We start from the raw sequence: 27,219 nt of genomic DNA on the forward strand, positions 1-27,219 counted from the left end.
CCATAACCTTCATGTAGACTGTGATAAGGCTGCTTTTCCTATGATTCCCTGGATACTTCCTGCTCTTCTTTCAAATGGGAATAACATTTGCCCTTTCTAGTTGTAAGGAACCTCTTCCAACTGTCATGACTTTTCCAGAATGAGCGTAGCCTCACAACAACATTGGCCATCTCCCACAGTACCCTCAAATGAGACCAATGTGGTGTTGTAGACATGTGTACGTTCAACTGTCCTAAGTGCTCCTGCATGCTATCTTTCTCTCCCGTAAGTAATGCTCCACAGGTTCTGCTAGTAAGCTGTAGGACCACAGAGTCATGAAGGCGGACCTTACTAATGAAAACAGAGGCAAAATCACAATTGAATTTTTGCTGCCTGTGTCATTTTAGAAGATCTTCCTGTTGCTTTTCACAACACTTGCTGGTTTCAGTTGGGTAATTTTACTTTGTCTTTCCAGCTGTCCTGGATCCCTTTGATGAATTATCAGGGCTATCTCCTTTGAGATCCTGAATAAGCAGACATCTGATCTCCTGAAGTGCAGGACTGTGATTCTATTGTTTGCTTTACTCATTTGCTCTCAGGATTTTAAACTCCATAACCTCATGGACTCTGCAGCCAAAGTTGCCTTCAGCCTCCACATCTTTGACCAGTTCTTCTTTCTTTGTGAGCAATGAGTACAGCAGAACACTTCACCATAGCCGTTTTTCATTGCCTGTAACAAGAAATTGGTTTAAACACAATAGTCAATAATACAGTTATAATGTAGACATAATTCTAGTTGTAAATTGTATAGTTAATATAGGTGTCTATGTATACTGAATCATGGAATCACAGAATCTTTTAGGTTTGGAAGGGACCTCTTAAGACCGTCTAGTTCAATCCCCCTGCTCAAGCAGGGTCAGCTAAATCAGGTTGCCCAGGACGATACCCAGTCAGGTTTTGAGTATCTTCAAGGTCAGAGATTCCACAACCTCTCTGGGCAACCTGTTCCAGGCTTTTGACCACCCTCACAGAAAAGTGTTTTCCTGTATTCAGATGAAATTTCACGTGTTTCATTTCATGCCCTTTGCCTCTTGTCACATCACTGGACACTACACACAGGTAAGATACCCTGAGCTGCCTTTTCTCCAGGCTAAACAACATCAGCTCTCTCAGCCTCTCCTCATATGAAAGTTGCTGCAGTCTCTTAATCATCTTTGTGGCCCTGTGCTGAACTCAGTCCAACAGCTACACATCTTTCTTGCACTGGGGAGCCCAGAACTGAACATAGCACTCCAGATGTGTACTCATCAGTGCTGAGTAAAGGGGAAGGATCACTTCCCCTGACCTGCTGGCAATGACCTTTCTAATGCAGCCCAGTATGTTGTTGGCTTTTTTTGCTGAGAGGGTACATTGCTGACTCATGGTCAGCTTGTAGCCCAGGACCTCCAGGTCCTTCCCTGCAGAGCTGCTTTCCAGTTGGTTGGCCCTCAACCTGTACTGGTGTCTGAGGCTACTTCTCCCCAAATGCAAGACTTGGTATTTCACCTTGTTGAAATTCATGACATTCCTCTATACGGAGTATGTATATAATATATATATATATGGGAAATTACAGGCCTGTCAGCTTGATGTTGGTGCCCGGGAAGCTGATGGAGCAGCTCATCCTGAGTACCATCACACAACACATGTGGGACAACCAGATGATCAGGCCCAGTCAGCGGGATTATGAAAGGCAGGTCCTGCTTGACAGACCTGATCTCCTTCTACAACAGGGCGACCTGCTTATTGGATGAGGGAAAGGCTGTGGATGTTGTCTACCTTGACTTTAGTAAGGCCTTTGACACCGTTTCCCACAGCATTCTCCTGGCAAAACTGGCCGCTCGTGGCTTGGATGGGCACATGCTTCGCTGGGTAAAAAACTGGCTGGATGGCCGGGCCCAGAGAGTTGTGCTGAACGGAGTTAAATCCCGTTGGTGGCCGGTCACTAGTGGTGTCCCCCAGGGCTTGGTGTTGGGGCCACTCCTGTTTAACATCTTTATTGATGATCTAGATGAGGGGATCGAGTGCACCCTCAGTAAGTTTGCAGACGACACCAAGTTGGGTGGGAGTGTTGATCAGCTCGAGGGTAGGGAGGCTCTGCAGAGAGACCTGGCCAGGCTGGAGCGATGGGCTGAGGCCAACTGGAGGAGTTTCAATAATGCCAAATTCTGGGTGCTACACTTGGGCCACAACAACCCCCAGAAGCGTTACAGGCTTGGGGAGGAGTGGCTGGAGAGCTGCCAGTCAGAGAGGGACCTGGGGGTGTTGATTGACAGTCAGCTGAACATGAGCCAGCAGTGTGCCCAGGTGGCCAAGAAGGCCAATGGTATCATGGCTTGTATCAGCAATAGCATGGCCAGCAGGGACAGGGAAGGGATCTTACCACTGTACTCGGCACTGGTGAGGCCGCACCTCGATTACTGTGTTCAGTTTTGGGCCCCTCACTACAAAAAGGACATTGAATTACTCAAGCGTGTCCAAAGAAGGGCAACGAAGTTGGTGAAGGGTCTGGAACACATGTCGTACGAGGAGCGGCTGAGGGAACTGGGGTTGTTTAGTCTGGAGAAGAGGAGGCTGAGGGGAGACCCCCATCACCCTCTACAGCTACCTGAAAGGAGGTTGCAGAGAGCTGGGGATGAGTCTCTTTAACCAAGTAACAAGCGATAGGACAAGAGGTAATGGCCTCAAATTGCGACAGGGAGGGTTTAGACTGGATATTAGGAAGCATTTCTTTGCAGAACGGGTTGTTAGGCATTGGAATGGGCTGCCCAGGGAGGTGGTGGAGTCCCCATTCCTGGAGATATTTAAGTGTAGGGTCGACATAGTGCTTAGAGATACGGTGTAGTTGGGATCTGTCAGTGCTAGGTTAACGGTTTGACTAGATGATCTTCAAGGTCCTTTCCAACCTAGATGATTCTGTGATTCTGTAAAGGCCATTCTCAGTTAAGTCTTCTGTGGGGGCAGACTTCCTCAGTCTCCCTTTGTCTAGACACAATTTGGACCTGAGTCTGCTACAGCTACGAATCTAAGGAGGAAAATTATCACCTGTCACTGTAAGAGCAAGCTGTAATAACTCTGGTGTAATCTACTGCTTTGGAAACAGATACACCCAGTGCCAACTTCAAGGAATGAGAAGCAGAGGTTTATGAGGAAAGGAAAGAAACATCCTTTTTTCATGAAAGGCTCCTTCAAACTTCCAGAGTTAAGTAAGTTGCAAAGTGCAGTCTTCTGAGGTATCCTCAGAAATGTATTTGTGTAGATATTGCAGATATTAAGAAGAAAAACAGAATTCAGGAAAAAAAAATGCCCTGAAGTGGTCAGGGTCTTTTAATTTCTTTATCCTGCTGTCTTGGATTTCTCTGATCCTTATGGGTCCCTTCTGACTTGAGATATTCTATGATTCTATGTTGAAAATATTCATTGACTCAGACAGGTTCTTGATAACCCAAGTCCCTGGCTTGGCACATCAAACTCAGCTCACTGCCTTCTCTTCCCTCTGTATTACCTTCACTGGTTAATTCTAACTCATTTCCTGTTTTTCCTTAGCCATGCTGAAGTAGTTTTTTATTTTAAATCAGAGCTGATATGATGCAAGAAGAATATATTGGTCTGTGAGAATCACATGTTAAAAAAAAAGTGTCTTCATTCTGTCTGTACCTCAATTTCTGGCTGGTATTTGGGTCCAGATTTTCTGTTTTGTGTACATTCTCTGTGTGAGTGGCTCTCACTTTGGCATTGGTCTGGAGTGAACAAGTACTTTGGGAACTCTGACAGAAAGAAATGATGGAGCAGAAAGATGGACCAAAACCCACCTCTACAATTCCTGGGGACACCCCTATCTTGATTTAGATCAAGGCAAATTCTTGGACACATTAGAAGAATTTATAGCAGGTGTCTCTAAATTGAATGATCAGTTCAGATTTTCCAAAGTTGCAGCAGTAAATTTAAATTAAGAACTGGGAACAAAGTTCAGAAACTCCAAGCAAAATGACAATACACCTGTCCTTTTTCAAGTAGACTGATGTTGGCTAAGAACCTTGTTGCTGGCAGGTCCTAGTCATCTGGTACTCCTTCATTCTCACATGCTTGCAAGGATCTCTGAGTCACAACAAGCAGCTTCATTGACCCCACTGGAGCTGTTCTGGTGCTCATCATGACATCTATTCCCAGCAATATCAAAGAAATAATATCAAGTGTATTCTGAGCATTAGACTTGTGGCAATTGACACAAATGCTATGCCTCTAAAGGCAATGAATAATGCTCATTTACTGCAGCTGGAATTCTCACCATTAAAGTCAATTAACCAGGAAGCCCTGTGTAAATCCCCATGGGATTATGCCGTCTGCTTTGAATTTGTGATTTCACTTTTCATTTGCAGAAATACTAAAAGCAGCTGTTTATACCAAGAACTGCTATTTCCAAAGAAGTGAGATAATACTTTTGTGTCTATCGGTCCATTTCTGCACTCGTTTAGCCATCTGAAAATAAGCTAGGATGTTGTCTTGACTGATTAACTTTAAATGCTTTTACCCCCCAATGTTGTCCCATCATCTCAGTATTTTTGACAATCATCATACATGGCCTGGCCTGGTGAGGCCATCTGAACCTAGGAAGTCCTATCTTTACTCATACAGGATAATCCACAGCTCTGACCTTTTCTACCTCTAACAGTGCAGTACCATGTCTTTGCCCACTCATCATTTGGACTGTTTACTAGAACCTATGTGCCTTCAGGGTCATCTCTTTATATGAAACACCACTTGGGCTCTACCTTCACACAAGAGTGCTGGAAATTTCAGAAGAGCCAAAGGAAGAAAGGAGCCCCCATTCAATTCCCAGTCGGCAGCTGTATATTTGAACACCTCTGCAGAAGGCCATGTCCAGGCTAAGCCTGGTTCACAAGGAGAAAACAAGCCAGCAATCCCTTTGGTCACAGTTTATGCCTGGTCCTGTTGCTACAAGTCTGGAAAGAAATTGTCTCATCAACCTTATGGGAGCAGGTTTGGCTGAAGGCCTAGATCATGTTACACTGAGTTGCTATAGAGACAGAAATTGTGTTACCTCTTGCCACTGCTACCACAAAGACTGTGTTTAAAGCTAGGACAGATGGATTTACGTCTCCTCTCAAAACCACATTTAGTTATGGTAAAGAATGACCTGCAGCACACAGCTTTTTCTGGTATCAGCTGCCAATGTAAAAACAGGTTTGAAGATGGTTCAGGACTTGTAAAGAAAAGGAAGCTGCAGAAAATGTTGAGTTTTGCAGGGAGATTGCTGTAAGATTTCACTTGAGTTACTGTCCTGCCTTGTTTCATCCAGAATAACTTTCACCTCAGTCTTTACTAGCAAGTCCAGCCTTCAGGAATCCCAGGTCCCAGAGGCCAAGGGGAAAGGCTGGGGCAAGAAAGATGTACCCTTGCTGCAAGGGGATCAGGTCAAACAACACTTAAAGTAACATACATAAGACCTGATGGGATGCACCTAGAAGGGCTGAGGATGGTAGGTGTCATTGCAAGGCCACTCTCAATAATTGATCAATTACAGAGATCCAGAGAAGTGCCTGAGAACTGGAGGAAAGCAAATGTCACTCCTATCTTCAAGGAAGACAAGGAGGACCCAGGGAACTACAGGCCAGGCCGCTCCACCTCTGTCCCTGGGAAGATGTTGGAACAGCTAATCCTGGAAACCATTTCCAGGCACATGAATGACAAGAAAATCATCAGATGTAGTCAGCATGGCTTCGTCAAGAGGAAGTCATGCTTGACCAACTTGATGAACTTTTATGATGAAATTACTTGTCTGATAGAGAAGGGGAGAATAGTGGATGTTGTCTACCTGGGCTTCAGTAAAGCTTTCAGCACTGCCTCCCAAAAGAACCTCATAGAGAAGCTGATAATGAGTGAGCAGACAGTGATGAGAAGCCTCGGTGAACAGACAGTGAGGTGGATTGAAAACTGTCTGAATGGCCAGGCCCAGAGAGTGGTGATCAGTGGAACAAAGTCAAGTTGGAGCCCAGAAAATACTCAGGGAGGATCTCATCAATGTATAGAAATACCTAAGGGGAAGGAGTAAAGAATCCCAGAATCCCAGAATGATTGAGACTGGAAGGGACCTCTTATAGGTTATCTTGTCCAACCCAACTGCTCAAACAGGGCCACCTAGACCCAGTTCATCAGGACCATGTCTAGATGTTTTTTTTTAATATCACTAAGGAGGGAGACTCCACAACATCCTTGGGGAATCTACTCCAGTGTCTGGTCACCCAGAGAGTGAAAAAGTGTTTCCTGATATTCAAATGGAACCTCCTGTGTTTCATTTTGCCTCTGCTCCTGTCACTGGACACCACTGAAAAGAGACTGGCTCTGTTCTCTTTGCACCCTCTCTTCAGGTGAAAAGAATTGCAGCTGAATTACAAGAGATGGTGACACACTCATGTTCATTCTGGATCCTTCAGACTTTTCCTGACTTTGAAGACAGAAGGGCATCACATGGCATGAGCCTGGTCATCAAGGACAACTGCCCTGGAATTCTTTGGGTGCCTAAAGCAACATTAAACACCTGTCTTTTGGTATCTGAATTACTTCCATTTATTCTGTTATGGTTTTGGGACAACATTGTACTGCTGCTGGGGAGAGGAGAAATTTTTCTCACCAGCCCTATGGGGTCTGGGCTGGCTGACAGCCAGCACTGTGTTACAGTAGGTTACTGTCGATACAGCAGTCTGCTAGTGCCCAAGTCTCAAAGGGGTAATGTTTGAAGAAGAGAAATATTCATCCTTTGACAAAGGGCCTTTTACATACCCATGAGTTACCTGAAAGGAGAACTTCATCTGTATCAAAGAAAACAATTTTAAAGGAAGTGAAGAATATTACAAATATTCTGCCAGATTCCCCTATTAATAATACAAAATCTACCCTATCAGAGGCTAACTGGGGAAGAATGGAGAGGTGGTGTCCTTTAAACTTGAACCTTAAAAAAGTCCTTGTCCAGGGACTCCTCACTCCCCCTCTCTCTTCTTGAATTAGTGTACTACACATTTCAAACAATATTTTGCTTTGCTTGTGAGGAGGGTTTTCTCTCCAGCCCTGGTATATAGAGAGCAGACATGTAACTTCTAATGTGCTCTGAAGGTATTTCCTTTTGCCTCAGTAGTGAAGATATTCCCCAGGTCTTAGTGACTTGCTGGTCTGGATCTTCTAAGGATGAGGTGACACAAGCTCCAGCCCACAGTAAATGTGGTTAACAATGTCATTGCAACTACAGCCTAAGGTCCTCCTAGGTAACTCTGAGGAACTGGTGCCAGTAAATGTAGCATATAGGCAAGATCTTGCAGAATTATATCAGCATATTATGTAAATTAACAGGGCAGGGCTGGAAACAGAGATTTCTGTTTCTAGCAGGAAAGGGCATGGACTAACTGACAGAAGGGATACTATCCTGATTACATCAGTGCAGTGCAATAATGCTGATATCACAGGAACAATCAAATCCACACCATCTTTGTTTTTACCTGTGATTCATGCTTGTGGGTTCAAAATTACGTGTTTTTTTTTTTTTTTACAGGATACATATTTTTAAACTCTGACGTATTTTGGCTTCACTAATTAATGCTGAACTAATGCTCTCATTGAACCTAACCTGCTGTCCTGGTGTACCCAACTGAATCCTTTGCACTAGTTTGTGCTCCCTTGTTACCCACTGTCTCAGCATAGACAGCAAATCTAGATTTATTCTATTACATATTTACAACATAGTAACTATGAACGTAGTGGTGCTGGTGAAGGGAGAACTCTTCCAGCTATCCCAAGATAAAGGAAAGATGGAGCTCCATCTGCTGCCACTGGTGCAATAGAAAACAGATTTCATAGGGGCAGGCCCCTGCTAAGTCACAGAGTTAACAGGCTGTTGAACCCTGTCTGGTGGAAGAACAGATCTGAAGTTCATATGCAGCTTGGCTTGGTAAAGAGCTGGGAGCACACGTCTGAATTGTGCAGGGAACAATGGTATCACATTTTCTTAATTCACTGGCATTGTACTACCTTACACCCTGTCTTGAAGTGTTTAACCTTCATCAGAGCAGTTTAATTTTATGTTCTGTCTCTGTCTTCTGTGTTATCCCATTACCACCAGTCTGGCCTGATTCAGTCAAGTTAAGACATTGCCCTGGTTTGGCTGCTCACACTGACTCAGCACAGGGAGACCACATACAGCTGCAACCCATCTTACTCTTGATAACCCAGCACCTTAACCTGCTCAATCCTCTGTAACCAGTTGATTTTCACTAAGCCACCTAAGGTAACTAGTCTTTTTATTTGGTTCCTTTTTCTCCAGGACATTGATCTGTATCAATATCTACCTCCATTTTGATAAACTTTCCTTCAGAAATGTATTTAAATAAATCTAAAAAATTATAATACTGCATTCAGTTCAGCCACCTTCATCTCATTTGACGAGCATTGGTAACAGCTGGGACTTTGGATAACACCATCAGAAGTCCAAGAATGCTCTGGCTGAGCCTCGTGGAGAGGGAGAGGACAACGACAACTTTGGATCCTTTTGTTTTCAATCCAGGCTTTATCTTACTTCTGATATTTCAAGAAGAATTCTCACCAGTCCCATGGTAGCTGGACTGGCTGGCAGCCCAGATTCTGTGACAGATGGTTACTAATGGAAACAGAAGCTCTGTAAACTGTGTTCAGCACAGATAAACAAAACATGACTTTAGCAATCCTACTAGTTACCAGGTACTTCTCCATTCCCTTTCCTCAGAATTCAGTCTAGCAATTGAGTTCAAACTCTTGGTTAATTGATGCTGTCTATTCAAAGCAGAGGCGCCATTACTGGTTGTGTCAAGTCAGGCTATTCCATACTTAATAAAGTTAATGTACAGCCAAATGTGTAGCAATCTAGTTTTATAGAATTAAGAGGTATGATTTTACTTAGAGAAAAGGAATTCTTCTCATTCAAGCAAACACATTGAAGTTCATAGGAAGTGTGAAAATGTCTTAATTTGTAGCATATGGGTAGCTGGCCCTTGTTTGCTCTCATTGGGCCATGCTGATGTACTCCTGAAATTGAATCATAAAATCAAAGAATAATAAATAAAGGTGGAGGGAGGAGCGTGTGTAGGATCCTGTTCAGCCCTTAATAGGGCTAGGATTCCCAAGGAGTCTTAAATGTAAGAAAAAAGGTTTTAGTGAGGATGGTCAAATGCTAGAATAGCTTGTCCAGAAAGGAGTGGAGTGGAGTGTACATCCTTGGAAACCCAGCTGGATATGATCCTGAGCAACCTTCTCTAGCTGACATGCTTTAAGCAGAGAGGAGTGAACTAGATGCTCAGAGATCCTGTTCAACTCTACTCATTCTGTGATTCTATGATGGTCTTTGAAGGTGTTTTCAAGGCCCTGATCACTTCTCATGAATAAAGTTATGTTCATATAATAGCACATACACTTGTCCATATCGCTTTATTCCTCATACCATGTCTGAAGCTCCTTTCATTGGGTAAGGGGAATTTCATCTCCAGCCACTGAAGCTGTCGTTTGCAGGAATAGCTTCCGAATGATCACCAATAGGTAGTATGGAACCATGGTCTGCAGCTGTGTTGCAGATTTCAACACACAGAAGTGTTGAAATACAGTGAGGTCTTTATAGGATCAGGGGTGTCTGTTTCTTTAGGAATGCCTTGTGCTAAGTCCCAGGAATCCCTGTTGAGGTTCACACATTTGCTTGGTGTTCTGGCCTCATCCAGACTGGAGCAGTGGCCTGGAAGGAGCCATAGCTGGCTGTCATAGATATGAGAGATATATTAGTCTCCAGAGCTGCTGCTCCAAAATAGGAGTTTCATAGGGGAAAGAGGTGGTGCATTTGCTCTCTAACAAAGGCTGCTGCAAGCTGCAAGAGGTCGGTGACCTGACTGTCACTCAGGCTGCAGTTCTCTTCAATATGAAAACAAAGAGCAGTGGGTGGAAGAGAGTGGAGACTGCAAACTCCAACTGAAACCCATCTGACTGCTGCTGCTTTATTCTAGACACGTGGTATCAGTGAAATCAACTGAGCTAATCCATAGCACTTCATCCTGGCATCTCAGTTTATAGGAAAAATGATAACTAATAGACCATGGTCTTCTAGCCCTCTTTTCCTTCCTGAGACCACAGTGATTTATTCATACTGTATGTTGATTTAGCTATGCTGTTTACATTTATATAGCAGGTCCACTACAACAAACTTGTCTGTTTTTACAGTGTTGCCATATCCTTGACACATGATTGTCTTCCAAAAACAGCTAGAGCTAAGTAGTCCTCTCAATTCCTGAGTATTGTTCAGAACCTAGCACTGGCCGGGAACCATTCTCAATAGCTCACCTGCATGTAGAGACGTTTTTTTAGAAAGTAAAAGAAAGTAATGAGTCATGACTGGCCTGTACTGTCTTTGGCTGAGGAAGTCTGCCATTCTTTAGTTTTTATGAATTGGCAGTCTCTCAGCAGTGTGAGTCTATCTTCCCTTTGAATTTAGGATGTTATTTCCAGTTTCAGGGTTATGGATAAGCGTTTATTGCTATTGAATAATCTTCAAAAGTGATTAAAAAAAAAAGGGATATCAAAGTCAGACTGATTTTCTGAGTGTGCTTTGAAACCTGGGTTGAGAAGTCTTACCCTGCTCAAGTTCAGCCCTAAGGACAATTTGTCTGTTTCTCTTTCTCTTCTCACAGCTTGGCTATGATACTGCTAACTCGGATATAAAAATGAATTTTCTCCTCCACCCCTGCAAGCAGCATTGCCATGGAGATAAGAGATTTGTTAGCTGCTCAAGCTTTATCCTCAGTACTAGATAGTAAAATGAAATATAGTTCTTTTCACTGTGCATGAGGCCACTGTTAAGCACAATAGCCTGCAGATTCAAAACTGCTTTAGTATCACTTGTCAGCAGGAAAAAAAAGAAAAACAAACTACATGTTTGAAGGTGGTATAGGTCAAAACAACACTGATTTGCTAACCAGGATAGAGTTCTTTGAAAATTAGCAGTCATTATATTTACCAGAAAAGAGAGGGAATGCACCTCATACCTGATAACATGTTCCTCATATTAGTTGTCATGGGAATAAAAACCATCCAGAACACTGATACACAGAACTGTGTATTTGTACAGGAAGGCAGGGATTTCTAAGAGACACTAGGGGAATGAGAACATGCTTTCTACTTGGATCTGTGCGTCCACCTCCTTGAACATCGTAACAATATTTAGGTCTTTCCACAGTACCTCCATCAGTATCTACCATGTCCCCTAAATCAAGAATTTAATTTCTCACTCTGTGATAAACCACTTCCGCTGACCTCATCTGGTGGCACAGGTTGTTCTAGCCCAGGATATTGTGTGGAACCACTGACCAAAGGATAGAAAACCACTCTGGAACAGGAGATAATTGTGAACTGTGCACAGCAGGAAGGAGGTTTTCTCTTCCAAGTTACACTGCTTGGGGTCTTACAGCAGATTGAGTTTACTGCCTACACTTCAGCATACACTGTGGCTCCACTGTCACAGGATCACAGTGACAGATTTGCAACAGTCAGGGCCTTCATTCCAGTGAAAGCTATGAAGGACTTACCCCATTGTACTGGGCCTGGCGAGGATAGAATTAATTTTCTTCATAGGAGCTCATACGGTGCTATGTTTAGATTTTTTACCAAAACAGTACTGCTAATATATTAATGTTCTAGCTCTTGCTGAACAGTGTTTGAAGAGCCTCAAGGCCTTCTCCATTTCTCACTCTGCCTGCTCCCCCTGAGTGTATGAGATAGGCTGGGAGGGGACACAACTGAGCAGACAACCTGAAGTAACCAAAGAGATATTCCACACCATACAGTGTCATGCTCAGACTTAAAAGGGAAAAGGGAGGCGTTTTAGGGGGTGTTAGACATCTTTTGCTCAGGAATTGGCTGGGCATCAGTCTACCCAAAGGAGGTGGTGAGTGATTGCCTTTACAACACTTGTTTTATTTTGTTTTCTTCCTTCACTTATTTGTCTTCTTTCTTCACTTATTAATTATTATCTTGTTTGTTTGTTTGTTTTATCTTGACCCTCAAGTTTTCTAGGTTTTATTCTTCCTTTCCTCTTCCCTCTTCCCAATGGGTGTGGTGGAGGGGAAATGAGTGAGTGTGTGGTGCCTACCTACCCACCACAGTTAACCCACAACACCCACCAATAAAAATAAGACAAATTTCTAGTTAGCTCTAGTTGAAAAATAGTAAATTGCACCATGGGACATTGTGGTGGCAGAAATGCCAAAGGAGTAATATAGATTTATCTAGCTAGTAATGGGGCCCCAAAAATCCTGATTAAGCATTCAGATTTGGTATTGCGCTCTCACAACTTATATTTAGTTTGTTAATATCAGTTCATTCTGAGGCAAGAAAGTAATTAGTTGTATCAGAAAACAAGGATTACTGAATGTATCCAAGGGAGATGGAAACAACGTTTCAGCCTATTTCCTTGAGATTTTTCTGAAAATTCTACTTGAGCTGTCTTGTCTAGGTCAGTCCTGCCTGCTAGTTGAGGAAAGACCATATGGCATTTACTTTGTTTACAGCTTTGATCAGCTTCTTTTGCTTCCACACAGTGTTCATCTGTAGTCCCCAGAGGAAAGGAGCCCAGGAGACAGTCTGTGATTGCTCCTTCTGTGAAGATTAAATGGAAGATATTGCAGCTGTGAGAAATGCCACTTCATATTGGAGAGCCTAGGGAGGAGAGGTGTGGGAGTGGGGGGGAGAATGTGTGTGTGTGCAGGGACATCCATTTACAGGCTATTCAACTTAAAAGACAACACAATAAATAAAAGAAGTAATAAATTAAACATGGACATATGCATACTGTAATAAATAGCAGATGATGGGTATAGTAACAAAGCCCAAAAGTTTATAGTAATAATTCAAATGTAGCCTTGAAGATGTTCAAAGAGTAACTTCATAATTGTTAAAAAAGAAATAAGATTATCACAGGATTAGAATGGGTCTCACTGGTAAATGACAATTTAGTATGGAATGTTTAAAAGTTATGGGATAGTTTCGAGGATTGTGGGAATGCATGAGATTCATCATAGGATGTTCCTGGGAATTATCAAAGGTAGGGAGAGGCCAAGTTGAGGTGAATACAGGAGAAAATGTGTGACTTGAAGTCTCGTCTAGAGATCAAGAGATACCCACAAAGGGTATGTGTAAGTGAAGTGAATTAGGGTGTATGTATAGTCCAATAGCATATTCTCAGCTTGATTAGCAGGAAGAAGATTAGGCTTTCTCTGTTGTTTATGTTTATGAGAGTGCTGCCTGTGTTTGTGTGGGTGCCAGTAGAGTCCTCACTGTTTTAATCAATATGGAGCCATGACTGTGCTTGGTTTCCTGTGCCAATGCTCACGTTTGCCATATGTGCTCTATTGCTACTGGCTGGATCTGTGAATGGGGTAAAGAAGCAGTCTTCCTTCAAGCAGGATGACATAAGAGGATTTCTGTGAGTCCTTCAATCCACCAGATAAGAATATGCTTAATAGAGCAGGGGTGTGCAGTGAGAGAAGGATCATTGTCCACCAAAATCTCCTGTTAAACTGCAGGAGTGTATGACTTCTGATACTAAGGCTCCTCTTGTATCAGCTTTCATAGTCTAAACAGCTTTGAATGTGACTTGAAACCATATGGTCAGCAGGAGAAAGCAGAGGCTGGATCCCTCATCGCACTGCGATGGCATGGCCAGCTCATGGCCCTCACTGTTCATTCCTACCCAATGCACCGCTCTATGCCTCTTCACCAAAGTCTGCTTGCTGCTCACTGCCCTTTTGTGGCTCCCACAGCTTTGGGAGTGCTACACTCAATCACCTGAACTGTTTCATTCACACAGCATTTCCTGCTTTTTTTCCTGTTAAAATCACATTTGTGGATGTGATGGACCTCACTCAGACTATCCATCCATTTTAGCTGTACCCCAGTCCCTATATTTCCATTAAGTCTCAGCCTAGGTGGCAGTTCAAACACATCCCTTTTTCCTGCCTCACCCTAGTCCACCTGATTATTAATTCCTCTTTTTATTACATTTTTTATGACACATTTTTCTGGCCTATTTTAGCCATGCTAAGACTATACCTGAAGTCAGTTTGGTTTCACTCTCACACCAATATCATTTAGCCTGCACAGTGACATGGAGAGGGGTTTGGTCTAATCAACTCATACATGCTCTCTATTCACCACTGTGAGCAAATTAAATCAAACAAGCAGAGAATTAGTGCTTATTTTAGTTCCCTTTTAACAGCTGGAAATCTTTATTTTGCTGTGATCCCAGATAACTAACATGGGTCATGGGGAGAACTGCTGAAGACTTCTTGCCCATCTACAGTACCATATTGTCCATATTCTGTCCAATCCATCTCCCATTATGGGAAGAAATTTTACCTTTAGCTGCCAGATAACAGCTGAAGATACTAACTACAGGTAGAGCAGGGAGAAGATCCAGAGCAGCTGCTCTAGTTTGGCAGAGGAGGGGGTGGTGGGCAAAGTGAAAACTGAGTTGTATGGCTCTTCTGCAATAAAGTTCAATTCTCAACAGCAGGATGAGAAACTCCCACTGCTGTGGTCCTGTGGTGGGTGTCATAAGCTGGGACTGAATTTGGTGCAGTCGAATGACTGGAAGTTCAAATGGCAGCAATGGCCTGAGTACTGCAGGAAGGAGATGCCATACAAGTCATCCTTTGTTATTACTCTCTTGTAGTACAGGCATGTTTGCCTACTGTGTGTTGCCAGTTTGCCAGTGCTGACCCATGAACATCACTGTTCCATATCTGTTAAACCATTCAATTTTGCTGCAGTATTATCATTATTTCTCATCTCTTTGTATTTGCTTCAGGCTGGTTCTGCTACATCGCTTTGACAATCTCTCTCAGCCTTCTGAAAGAAACAAGCAAGATGTGATTCCCCCATGGGCAGACTATTTCAGGAAAGTAGGTTAGTGTAAATGGTTCAGAGCAGCTAGCCTGAGAACATCGTTTCAAAGGTATGAGCTGAGATTTCAGTCAGAGTACTGGAGTTTTCGTTACTGCTGGCAGCTCTCATATTGTCTTACCTATGGAATTAAATGCAGATCACAAAACTTAGTTCCCTCTGTTAAACACCAGAGGAGAATGTCTGGCTGTGATGAACCTCATATAATAACAGATATTAAAAGCTACCAGATTTGTAGGCGGTGCAGGGTATGACCAGGAGTTCAGACATCAAGGATTGAAAGAGTCCTGCAGGTAGCAGAAGCTGTAAAATTAACCTGATCTCATTACCCTTACTTTAGCCCATGCCCATTCAGCTCAATCTTGAGTTTCAGACCCCAAAATGTGCTACAGACTTACTGTGAAGAAGGAGGCCTGCCACTACAGGACAGAGAATTTAGACAAATACACATGGCCTACACAGAGCCCCTGCTAGGTTCTAGAAATGAGTCAAAGGTCCAAGCTTTCTTTTGTCTGGATGTCATGAGCTAAACATGCCTGAAGGTGGGTCTGAATCTTGAAGATATTTGGCAATGAGTAATGGCAAAAGTTAAGATCATCTTATTCCACTGTCCTGGTGTGGTTCACCCATATTAAACCCCTTCTTACTTAGCTAAATCTAATCTCATGTCCGTCATGATGACCAGCATCAAGCCCATGTGACATCTGCCCTGGCTCAGTGCCTGAGCTATCCTATCCTGCTTTTTCTCTTGCCTGGCTGATACCATCCAAACTATCCTACTATGCCAGCCTCTAAATCCACCTTAATTTACCAATCCTGCCTGCTCTGTCTGAGTTTATACTGTATCCCAGCATTCTCTATTCATGCTGATCTGATGCCTAAGACTGATTCAGTCACACTGCAATAATGATGAAGTACATATAGACACAGTCCATTTTGCCATGACCCACCCCCATTAACCCTCTATCCTGGCCAGGTTTATCACTAGCACAAGGAATTAATTAGGATGGAGCTCTGATTTTTAAAGGTCAGCCAAATTTTCTTACCTTAATATGATGCAGGCTGTTCTGGCAAAGCATTTGGTAGTCCTTATTCATAGTTACCAACTCAGCTGTTCTCTGTGCATTGTGGGTTCAATCCTGCCTCTGAGGGTGGTGGAAAACTTGTCTCCAGTGTCCAGAGCAGGCATGGATAAGAGGGATCTTCCAACACACACAGGATGTTCCAAGAGACTGGGACTGCAGAACCTGTGAGGATTTGTTCTTTGCTGAAAAGTGGGACTTGCAGTGTCATGCCTTCCAAGGTGTTAAATTTCACATGTAAAACCGGTTTGGCAGTAGCACAGAATATGGCTGAGAAATCAGACAGCAACACAGTATTAAGTCTTCCAGAGGGGAAATGCTGCAAAAAGTATCTTGCATCACTCCCCTCACCTAGTTCAACATTATTGTTTCATTGCACCATCCTGGTCTATGCTTTCTAAAGTGACACAAAATGGTTGGTTCATACTGAGACTGATTCAGCTTAAATGATTTGATTACAGAATCACAGAATCATCTCAGTTGGAAAAGAGCTTGAAGATGATCTAGTCCAACCATTAAGCTAACACTGAATGTTCTCCGCTCCACCAGATGCCTCAGCGCTGGGTCAACCCGACTCTTCAACCCCTCCAGGGATGGGGACTCCCCCCCTGCCCTGGGCAGCCCATTCCAACGCCCAACAGCCCCTTCTGCAAAGAAATCCTTCCTAAGAGCCAGTCTGACCCTGCCCTGGCGCAGCTTGAGGCCATTCCCTCTTGTCCTGGCGCTGGTTCCTTGGCTCAAGAGACTCATCCCCCCTCTCTGCACCCTCCTGTCAGGGAGTTGGAGAGGGCCATGAGGTCTCCCCTCAGCCTCCTCTTCTCCACACTAAACCCCCCCAGTTCCCTCAGCCGCTCCCCATCAGACCTGTGCTCCAGACCCTGCACCAGCTCCGTTGCCCTTTTCTGGACACGCTTGAGTCATTCAATGTCCTTTTTGGAGTGAGGGGCCCAAACCTGAACACAGTAATCGAGGTGCAGCCTCACCAGTGCTGAGTAGAGGGGCAAGATCCCTTCCCTGTCCCTGCTGGCCACGCTATTGCTGATACAAGTCAGGATGACATTGGCCTTCATGGCCACCTGGGCACACTGCTGGCTCATTATCAATCAACACCCCCAGGTCCCTCTCTGACTGGCAGCTCTCCAGCCACTCCTCCCCAAGCCTGTAGTGCTGCTGGGGGTTGTTGTGGCCCAAGTGCAGAACCCGGCATTTGGCCTTATTGAAACTCCTCCAGTTGGCCTCAGCCCATCGCTCCAGCCTGGCCAGGTCTCTCTGCAGAGCCTCCCTACCCTCGAGCAGATCAACACTCCCATCCAACTTGGTGTCATCTGCAAACTGACTGAGGGTGAACTCGATCCCCTCGTCCAGATCATCAATAAAGATGTTAAACAGGAGTGGCCCCAAAACCGAGCCCTGGGGGACACCAACTCGTGACCGGCCACCAACGGGATTTAACTCCGTTCAGCACAACTCTCTGGGCCCGGCCATCCAGCCAGATTTTTACCCAGCGAAGCATGTGCCCATCTAAGCCACGAGCAGCCAGTTTTGCCAGGAGAATGCTGTGGGAAACGGTGTCAAAGGCCTTACTAAAGTCAAGGTAGACAACATCCACAGCCTTTCCCTCACCCAATACATGGGTCGCCCTGTCATAGAAGGAGATCAGGTTTGTCAAGCAGGACCTGCCTTTCATAAACCCATGCTGACTGGCCTGATCATCTGGTTGTCCCACATGTGTTGAGTGATGGTGCTCAGGATGAGCTGCTCCATCAGCTTCCCGGGCACCGAAGTCAAGTTGACAGGCCTGTAATTTCCTGGATCATCCTTCTGACCCTTCTTATATATGGGCATCACATTGGCTGATTTCCAATCTGTCGGGACCTCCCCGGTCAGCCAGGACTGCTGGGAAATGATGGAAAGCAGCTTGGTGAGCACCCCAGCCAGCTCCTTCAGCACCCTCGGGTGTATCCCATCTGGTCCCATAGACTGGTGTATGTCTATGCGATGCAGTAGGTCACTGACTATCTCCTCCTGGATTGTGGGGGGGTCATTCTACCAGTGTCTATCTTCTGGCTGAGGTCTTTCTTTTGCTGTTGAAGTACTTATAGAAGCATTTCTTGTTATCTTTGACTGCTGAAGGCAGATTAATTTCTAGCTGGGCTTTAGACCTCCTGATTTCTGCCCTGCATAGCCTCATAGTTTTCTTTGTAATCACTGTGAGTGGATAGTCCCTTCTTCCAAAGGCTGTAAACTCTCCTTTTCTCCCTGAGTTGCAGCCAAAGCTCCCTGTTCAGTCAGGGGAGTCTTCTCTACCGCCAGCTTCTCTTACAGCACCTGGGGACAGCCTGCTCCTGTGCCATTAAGACTTCCTTCTTAAAGAGTGCCCAGCCTTCCTGAACCCCTATACCCTTCAGGACCATCTCCCAAGGGATTCTGTCAAGCAGGTGCCTAAACAAGTCAAAGTCAGCCTTTTGGAAGTCGAGGATGGCAGTTCTGCTACCCCCTCTCCTGGCCTCTCTAAGAATAGAGAACTCTGTTATTTCATGATCGCTGTGCTCAAGTTGGCCTCCAACCGCCACATCCTCCACCAGTCCTTCTTTGTTCACAAAAAGGAGATCCAGCAAGGCACCTTCTCTGGTCAGTTCACTCAGCAGCTACATCAGAAAGTTATCTGCCACACATTCCAGGAATCCCCGGGACTGGTCCCACTCTGTTGTGTTGTATTTCCAGCAGATGTCTGGGAAGTTAAAGTCTCCCACAAGAACAAGGGCAAGCAATTGTGAGATTTCTCCTAAATGCCTATGGAATATTTCATCCATCTCTCTGTCCTGGGTGGGTGGCCTATAGTAGACTCCTACTACAGCATCTGTCCTGTTGGCCTTCCCCCTGATTCTAACACAAAGACACTCCACCCTGTCTTCGCTATACTTGTACTCAAAGCAATCATAACAGTCCCTAACATACAGCGCCACCCCCACCACCTCTCCTGCCTTGTCTGTCCCTTCTAAAGATCTTGTAGCCATCAATTGGTGCACTTCAGTCATGGAAGACATCCCACCATGTTTCTGTGATAGCCATAGCATCATAATTTTCCTGCTGCATCATGGCTTCAAGCTCCTCCTGTTTGTTACCCATGCTGTGAGCATTGGTATACATGCACTTCAGATGGGCTGATGTCCCCAGCACCTTTTCGCATTTAGAGGTCCTAATTCCAGCCTGACCTTTCACAGGTGTTACCGTAGTTACTGATCCATCCATATCCCTTGCATCTTTGTTGTGCTGCATATCTCCATCCCTTGCCTCTGCTGAGATGGCAGGTTGAGGGTAGTCACTGCCACAACAGCCCACAAACTCTGGTGATCTACCCTGGGCCTTATGTCTGGGAGTTTCAGGTTTGTCCCCTTCCCCCTTCAAATATAATTTAAAGCTCTCTCAATGAGCCCAGCTAACTCCTGCCCCATGATCCTTTCCCCCCTCTGGGACAGGTGCATCCCATCTGATGCCAAAAGGTGTGTTGTCCTCTATACTAACCCGTGATTGAAAACTCCAAAGCCCTGCTGGTAAGTCCAGTCTTGGAGCCACAAGTTCATCTGCTGACTTCTGTAATCTTCCTCATCTGTCCCTGCAACTGAGGGGATGGAAGAGAACACTGTTTTTGCCCCCAATCTCTTAACCAGTTTCCCCAGGGACCTGAAATCTCTCTTCATTGATTTTGGACTTCTCCTGGTAATATCATCACTACCCACCTCAAAAACCACGAGAGGGTAGTAGTCCTTGGGTCTCACTAGAGTGGGGAGTTTTACTGTGAGATCTTTTACCTGGGCCCCAGGGAGGCAGCAGACTTCCCTATGAAGCGGGTCTGGTCTGCGTATGGGGCCTTCGACACCCCTCAGAATGGAGTCGCCCACTACAATGACCCTTCTGGGGTTCTTTTTAGAATTGGTTTTAATACATGGTCTAGGAAGACCCGGCCTTGGTGGACCTTCATCTTCCTCCTTATTTGGCTCATTTTCTTCATCCTTCTCTGCTTCATTCACAAGTTCCAGGGCCCTGTATCTGTTGTGAAGGGACACCATGGAAGGTGAAGGAGGTCAGGAGGGGATTTTCCTGCCTCCCTGAGCAGGGACCTGTTTCCAGTTTCCCCCACCTCTTAGGTCCCCTCCTGCCTGGTAGCAAGAGGGTGAGGGATCGCCTGCCTCTTTTGGAGCCTCCATTTGCTCCTGTTGCTTCAGGGGTGCTAAGGTGCTACTCCACCAATCAATTTCCCTTTCTCACTCCCTAATACTTCTTAATCTGGTGGTGCTCTTGCCTCAAGATAGGACACCTCTCAAGGTTGCTCCTCGAGGAAGAGAGACCTTTCACCAACAGCAGATCTTTGGTAAGTGACCAATACTGTGCATAGCCCTGTATTAGGGTAACTATGATTTGTGTCTTGGTGACTTTGATTCTGTCTTTGTAGTTGTCCTGGTTTAGCCAGGATAGGGTTAAGTTTCCCCAGCAGTGGGGGGGAAGCTCTAGCCAGGTTATTCAGATAACATGCAGACGTCACATCCTGGCGCCGAAGCGGGACAAGGGGTTACCGCGTGTACTGTGGGATTTGCTCTATTCTCACTGCTGTATTGGTAGATATTTTGCTCTGTTCATTGTTATTATTGTTATTCTTATTGTTATTGTTGCTGTTTGTTTTGTTGCTGTTGCACTGTTGTATTAAACCTTTCCTTATCTCAGCCTCGGAGCTTTGTATTTTCACTCCCTTTGTGGGGGAGGGGCAGCGGTCGCATGGTCTCAGACCCTGGCAGGGGCTAAACCACCACAGTAGTTTTGAATCATTCTTATATCCTTTGTGCAGTAAGTAGCAGAGTGAACCTTGACATTGAACTTTGTTAAATTGCACTTTTCCAACAACATATTTCAATAAAGTCATTTTGCTGATACCTTTGACAGTGGTTCTTTACGCAGTCTGAATCACCTATTCGTGACAGGAGTACTGCAAGAAGAATAGCAGATATACTTACTCTTGATCACATGGCCCAATCAGTGGCCCACAGCAGCAAAGAGGGGGTGATTGCAGCTATGTGATGAGATTGGTTTGCCCCAGATTTTTCTTGTGCACGTATTTTTCAGTTATTTGTCTATTTTCAACATTTTTTTGGAATGGGATGAGAGCAATACAAAACTTTAATGAAGTTACTGAGCTTATGACTACATCATTAAAATCTTGGTATATCTGAAGATACAGCTAATACTGAAAAGGGAAAATTGAAGAACTTTAAATATTATTTAATTTTCTTTTATAGTCCACATACATTTAGGCTTTGTAAATTCATACATATTTTTAGTTAATCAAATAGTTCTATAATGTGAATGATCAGGAAGGGGCTTTCATTTTGTCAAAAATTAAGGTGTAAATGATTGAAGCTTGCTAGCAAAGCATTGTTCAAATTCTTATATCTTCATTTTGTTAGGACACCTTTTCAACAAAATAATATATGATAGTAGGAGAAGACAAGTATAACTGCACACCCTAAACTGTGGGGACCATTTGTAAATTTGCAAATTGACTTTATTCAGATGCCTAAATGCTGTCATTTTGAGTATGACCTTGTCACTTTAGATCTCACATCTCGGGATAGGTAGAAGCCTGTGCTTGTAAACATGCAGATGAAACTACTGTTAGAAAAAAGTTCCTGAGAGAATTTCTGGGGTTAGTATAACACTAACACTAGCTAGTGTGACCAACTTTACTGAATAAGTAACATAGAAAATTTGTGAAGCCCTACAAATAGAACAAAAGTATTATTTTGCCCATCACTCCCAATCCAATGGGGCTGTTGAGAGGAAAAATTCTGATTTTAAAGAAATTGGCAAAAATTTGTACAGAGCTTGACCTGAAATGTCCCACTGAACAGTAATGCTGAATATATTAGAGGATACGTGAGAAGAAAAGGAAGAATTGCTTGGACTAATGACTCTAAATGATGGTAAAATCTAGAGGCAAGAACACATGACAGGACAACATGGCCCACATGGTTGATCCTGGGATCCCAGGAGTTCTGAGCACTCATGACAGTAGTATCATGACTACAAAGCAAGGATGAGTGAAGAGAGAAATAGGCATACAGATCATTGCTTCCTTATCACCTGTACCGTGCACTAAAAATTAGGTTAATAGAGAAAATCTCAATAAATGTCATAATTTGGCCTTTCCTATTAGCATCAGAATTACAGAAAGACAGACAGGTATATTAATGGCTTTATAACTGCCACATGTGTTTTACTGCCTTGACATTGATGACCTGTCTTCTTTCTTGCTTTATTTTAGAAGCTTACTTCTTGCTGTTCTTGTGCACAGAGCACATCCTCTTCACCTGGATGATGCGGGGTCGGCTTAGCTCTGCATCCCAATAGTACTCTGGGGAAAGCAGGCGTGTGGGCTTGTGATAGAGGAGATATTTGTTGAGGTGACTCTCATCATGCCACCTAGCTTCAATGCCATTTTCTCTGTCCTTCATGACCCCTTTAAAACAAGCTCTGGTTAGTTTGTAGACCTCAGCCACACTTCCCCCATAGAAGCTTGCTGTATAATAGAAGTCCCCTTCTCCCTTAGGTATAGCAGCTTGTGACTCAGTACGTGTCTCATATGATTTGCTCTCACGACGTGCAGTGTACTGCCAGGAACTGATGGTCCCCACCAGTGCATCAATGATCTCCACACCAATGTGTTCAAACAGCTGGACATCAACGTCTATGGAGTAGAGATAGTGGACCTCGTATTGGAATTGGCTGCGGATATATCTGCTGATGATATCCATACGGCTCATGGAGATATCCTGCCACCGTGAGTGATTCTGGACAGGGATGACAAAGAGACGATTCTCAGGGGCCATCTGAATGTGAGGGATCTGCTCAGGGTTGTCTGTGAACAAGTAGAAAATCACTTGATGTCCAGCAAGGAAGTACTTGTTGGCAGAGCTCATGAACCCTTCTATGAACTGGACATATCTGAGAGACAGGAAGGGAAAAGAATGGAGAGAGGTTCCTCTTGATGAAGAATGGCAGCTTTTCAAATTCATTTTATTTCTCCTTTTCTATCCATTGTTCCCTTACTATGTTACTGTCCTTTATTGAACATGACTGCTTCCCTTTCAACACTTCTCCATGTTGCTGCACATCATACCATTTTTCAGTTTTCACTATTCTCTACTCCATTGGTCACTGTACAGAACACATACCTTTTACCCCATGCTGCTCCTTAATATCATTGCATAGTATAAATACTTCTCCTCACCTTTCACACTTACATGTTCCCTGGCTTGCTGGCACTCTTTCTGTAGTGACCTCACTGTTCTAGAGAGGATCACAATTATCAGTGAAATAATTTTGATTGCCTTGAGATACCTGAAGTCTCTAAATCTGGGCTACTTAGTGGAGATAGAGGGAATATAGTTCTTTACTCACTCAGAAACTCGAAGAAGAACCTCCCGCAGAACTTACAAGCTATAATGGCATGGTTACTGGAGATAATGTTTTAACTTTAAACTCTAATAGGTACCCATTAAAAATCTCAGCTTTGCAGAATCTTTGTAATTTTTTACCCCAGGTTAGAGACAAAGCTTGTTAGAAACGTAGCAGGAGTTGGAGTTTTATTCTCAAGGCATCAAAATCCTAGTTATATTTCGAAGGATATTTTTTGCCCTTTGCAAGGCAACGTCTCCTGTTGTTTCACAGCTAGTTGCTTTACTTGGGAAGCTGACACTCACATGTCATATTTCTCTCAGTCTAAATCTGTTCATATTCTGTCTTTGGAACCTTTCTCACTCCTGCTCCACCAGCAGTATTGCAGCATAGCTGGCAGGTGAGAGATTTAAGTATTTGACAAGAAATAAATGACAAACCAATACTTTTTGTCAGCAAAAGTGACCACTCCAGTGACCAGTTTCTTCTGCATATATTGGGCATTAAGGATGTCTCTATTGAATGTGCCTTCCCAGACAATTGGAGCCAACCAGGGTGTCAACACCAGTACATCCCGCCTCCTGCAAGGAATATGAGAGTGAAGGTAGTCTTTAAATGACCTGTAGAATTCATAAAGACAAACACAAATTTCTTCAGCACAGATGTCTACCTTTGAGATAAGCATCCCAAACTACCTTTGAAATCACTAGGGATCAAGAAAGTCCTGTCTGTGAAATCTGAGATATGAGTGATCTTATCCTGGATAGACACCTAAAAGCCTGATGTTTCTAAAATATTTGCTTCTCTACAAAGTATCTAACTGCAAAAGAGCTGGAGTACGTTTAGAACCTGTGTTCCCAATTCAGCCTTTGGTGACAGGAAGGTTGTAGCTACACCTGACTGTACATAACCATACCTGACTGCTAGCTCAGCTTCACAGAACTGTGTAAACCGAACCATTTGTGTCCACACAGCGTTTCATTCTTTCATCCAATTTTAACACCCAGAGTGTACTAGCTCAATCCAGCATATATCCAGAGTGCAGGAGTGTAAACAACACACACAATGAGGTGATTTAGGTACAAGTTACGGTCTTGAGCCCTGAGTTAATTTGAAAGCATGGAGAAAACCAAAATCAGCAGAATGTCATTTACTGCTGAGATGGTTTTGATCACCTTTTGGAGGTGTCACTGACTATTGAGCTCCTTAGCCCCTATACTTATTAATTTTATCTGTATGATTATTCAGATTTTGTAAAATTGAACCAATATATTTCTCAAGGCATTTTTCTGCCTAAATGTAGGTGTCTATGTTGCACATCTAATATTGTCAGGGATCCATTATTGTAAGTGAAGAGAAACAAGCACTTCTATGGTATAATTAATCCTCTCATAATACAAGTATACAGAATATGTTTATGCCACAGATGTATTTACATTTCCCAATTTACTGTAAAGAGAGACTAAGAGACTTGGTGTGAACATATACAACTCTTGTACCGCATGGGAGACCTGATAACTTCTAATATTCACAGTGCAGACATCTGCATATGAGCAATTCAGGACACATTCATAGTCAGTCACAAGAAATAGGCACTTCCACAGAAACTCCTCCAAATTATTTTAAATATTTGGATGAACTATACCTAAGAATTGCCTATTTATACTTGCAAAGTATAAAGGGGAAATCTAGCATCATTAGTTAAAGGTAGATATTGTTAAGGGAGTTGTTGAATCTGATAGCCCAGTAGAGGCAAGGCTGCTGCAGCTCAATGTGTCCTGGTCCAACCAGTAGCCAGGCAGAAAATCTATTCCCAATAAACACACACAGAGGCACATATATATTACCTACACTTATATATGTCTGGACACACAGATAAGGTGAGGAGATAAGGAAGTGATTGGTGACAGCCAACATTTATGCACTAAGGGCGAATTATACCCGACAAATTTGGTAGCCTTCTATAAAGGGGTCACAGTGTTGGTGGAAAGGGGAAGAGCAAATGACATCATCTACCTGGACTTGTGCAAAGCATTTGACACTGTCCTGCACAACAACCTTGTCTCTAAATTGGAGAGACGTGGATTTGACAGATGGACCACTCGGTAGATAAGGAATTGACTGAATGGTCACACTGAAAGAGTTGTGGTCAGTGACTCGATGTCCAACTGGAGAGCAGTGACGAGTGGCGTTCTCAGGGGTCAGTGTTGGGACCAGCACTGTTTAACATCTTTGTTGGCGACATGGACCGTAGGATTGAGTGCACCCTCAGCAAGTTTGGTGATGACACCAAGCCGTGTGGTGCAGTCGACACACTGGAGGGAAAGGATGTGCCATCTGGAGGGACCTGGACAGGCTGGAGAGGTGGGCCTGTGCAAAGTCCTGCACATGGGTCAGGGCAATCCCATGCTGGGTGATGAGTGGATTGAGAGCAGCCCTGCAGAGAAGGACTTGGGGGTATTAGTGAATGGAAAACTGACTATGAGCCAGCAATGTGAGCTCACAGTCCAGAAAGCCAACCGTGTCCTGGGCTGCATCAAGAGAAGTGTGGCCAGCAGGTCGAGGGAGGGGATTCTCCTCCTCTACTCTACTCTTGTGAGAGCCCACCTGCAGTGCTGTGTCCAGCTCTAGGGCCCCCAGCATAAGAAGGACATGGACCTGCTCAGGTGGGTCCAGAGGAGGCCATGAGGAAGATCAGGGGGCTGGAGCACCTCCCCTGTGAGGACAGTCTGAGAGAGTTGGGGGTGTTCAGCCTGGAGAAGAGATGGCTCTGGGGAGACCTTATAGTGGCCTTCCAGTACTTAAAGGGGGCTACAGGAAACATGGGGAGGTACTCTTTATCAGGGAGTGTAGTGATAAGATGAGGGGTAACGGTTTTAACCTGAAAGAGGATAGATTTACATTTGCTGTAAGGAAGAAATTCTTTACTGTGAGGATGATGAGACTCTGGAACAGGTTTCCCAGAGAAGTTGTGGATGCCCCTTCTCTGGAAGTGTTTAAGGCCAGGTTGGACGGGGCTTTGAGCAACCTGGTCTAGTGGAAGGTGTCCCTGCCCGGGGAGGGGGGTTGGAACTAGATGAACTTTAAGGTCCCATCCAACCCAAAGCATTCAGTGATTCTATAACACAGGCAGAAAACACAGCACTCATGCAAACACAAACAACAGCAACAGTGTCAAACATTTTAGCCTTTAGAAAAAAAAATATATAAACATATATATTACACACAGATATATACATATGTATATATAACATATATCCCTCCAGCAGCTGGCCTTGTAGAATTTATGCAGTAATTGACCCTGAACCCCTAGCCTCCCAGTTACCTCACAAGACCATGAGCTCACTGGCACTGACACGTGCAGTATTGATCCCCCACGCTCACACACACACAAACACAATCACAGTGGATCTATTAACCGGCCTTAGACACTCAGTCTTTTCAGCAGCTGGAATGTGGATGTTCTCATCTCCAGTTGGCTCATACACAGACACACACATGCAAATGGGTCTCTCAGGCAACCCCCAGACCTTACAGTCTCTCCAGTAGTTGGCTTGGGCCTCCTGGTCCCTCCAGTAACCAAATCTCAGACCATCTGATCTCTTCAGTATCTGAAGCAGGCTTGTGGCTACTTTGATACCTACCTCACAAACTACTTATTTTATTGTCAGCAAGTACAGCTAGGCATTTG

At 44.0% G+C, this 27,219-nt stretch overlaps 1 protein-coding gene across 1 annotated transcript; it reads right to left on the bottom strand.

The window, feature by feature from the left end:
* Window positions 1–22,399: 22,399 nt before the first annotated feature.
* On the bottom strand, window positions 22,400–24,488 carry LOC141933965 (histo-blood group ABO system transferase 1-like). The gene is made up of 3 exons (XM_074849110.1): window positions 24,445–24,488; window positions 23,975–24,109; window positions 22,400–23,075 (listed from the first exon to the last, which is right to left on the bottom strand). Exons 1-3 carry the CDS (start codon window positions 24,486–24,488, stop codon window positions 22,400–22,402), a joined length of 855 nt encoding a protein of 284 aa, XP_074705211.1.
* Window positions 24,489–27,219: the final 2,731 nt, after the last annotated feature.

Source organism: Strix aluco, chromosome 24 (assembly GCF_031877795.1).
Source record: "Strix aluco isolate bStrAlu1 chromosome 24, bStrAlu1.hap1, whole genome shotgun sequence".
Taxonomy (NCBI): Eukaryota; Metazoa; Chordata; class Aves; order Strigiformes; family Strigidae; genus Strix; species Strix aluco.

Excerpts from the sequence above, each read along its gene's own strand:
- LOC141933965 (XM_074849110.1), bottom strand. The coding sequence starts at position 24,488 with ATGGTTCGGTTTACACAGTTCTGTGAAGCTGAGCTAGCAGTCAG. Across the intron at positions 24,110-24,444 it reads GAAGCTGAGCTAGCAGTCAG|GAGGCGGGATGTACTGGTGT; the intron begins GTATGGTTATGT and ends TATTCCTTGCAG. Across the intron at positions 23,076-23,974 it reads GTCACTTTTGCTGACAAAAA|ATATGTCCAGTTCATAGAAG; the intron begins GTATTGGTTTGT and ends CCTGTCTCTCAG.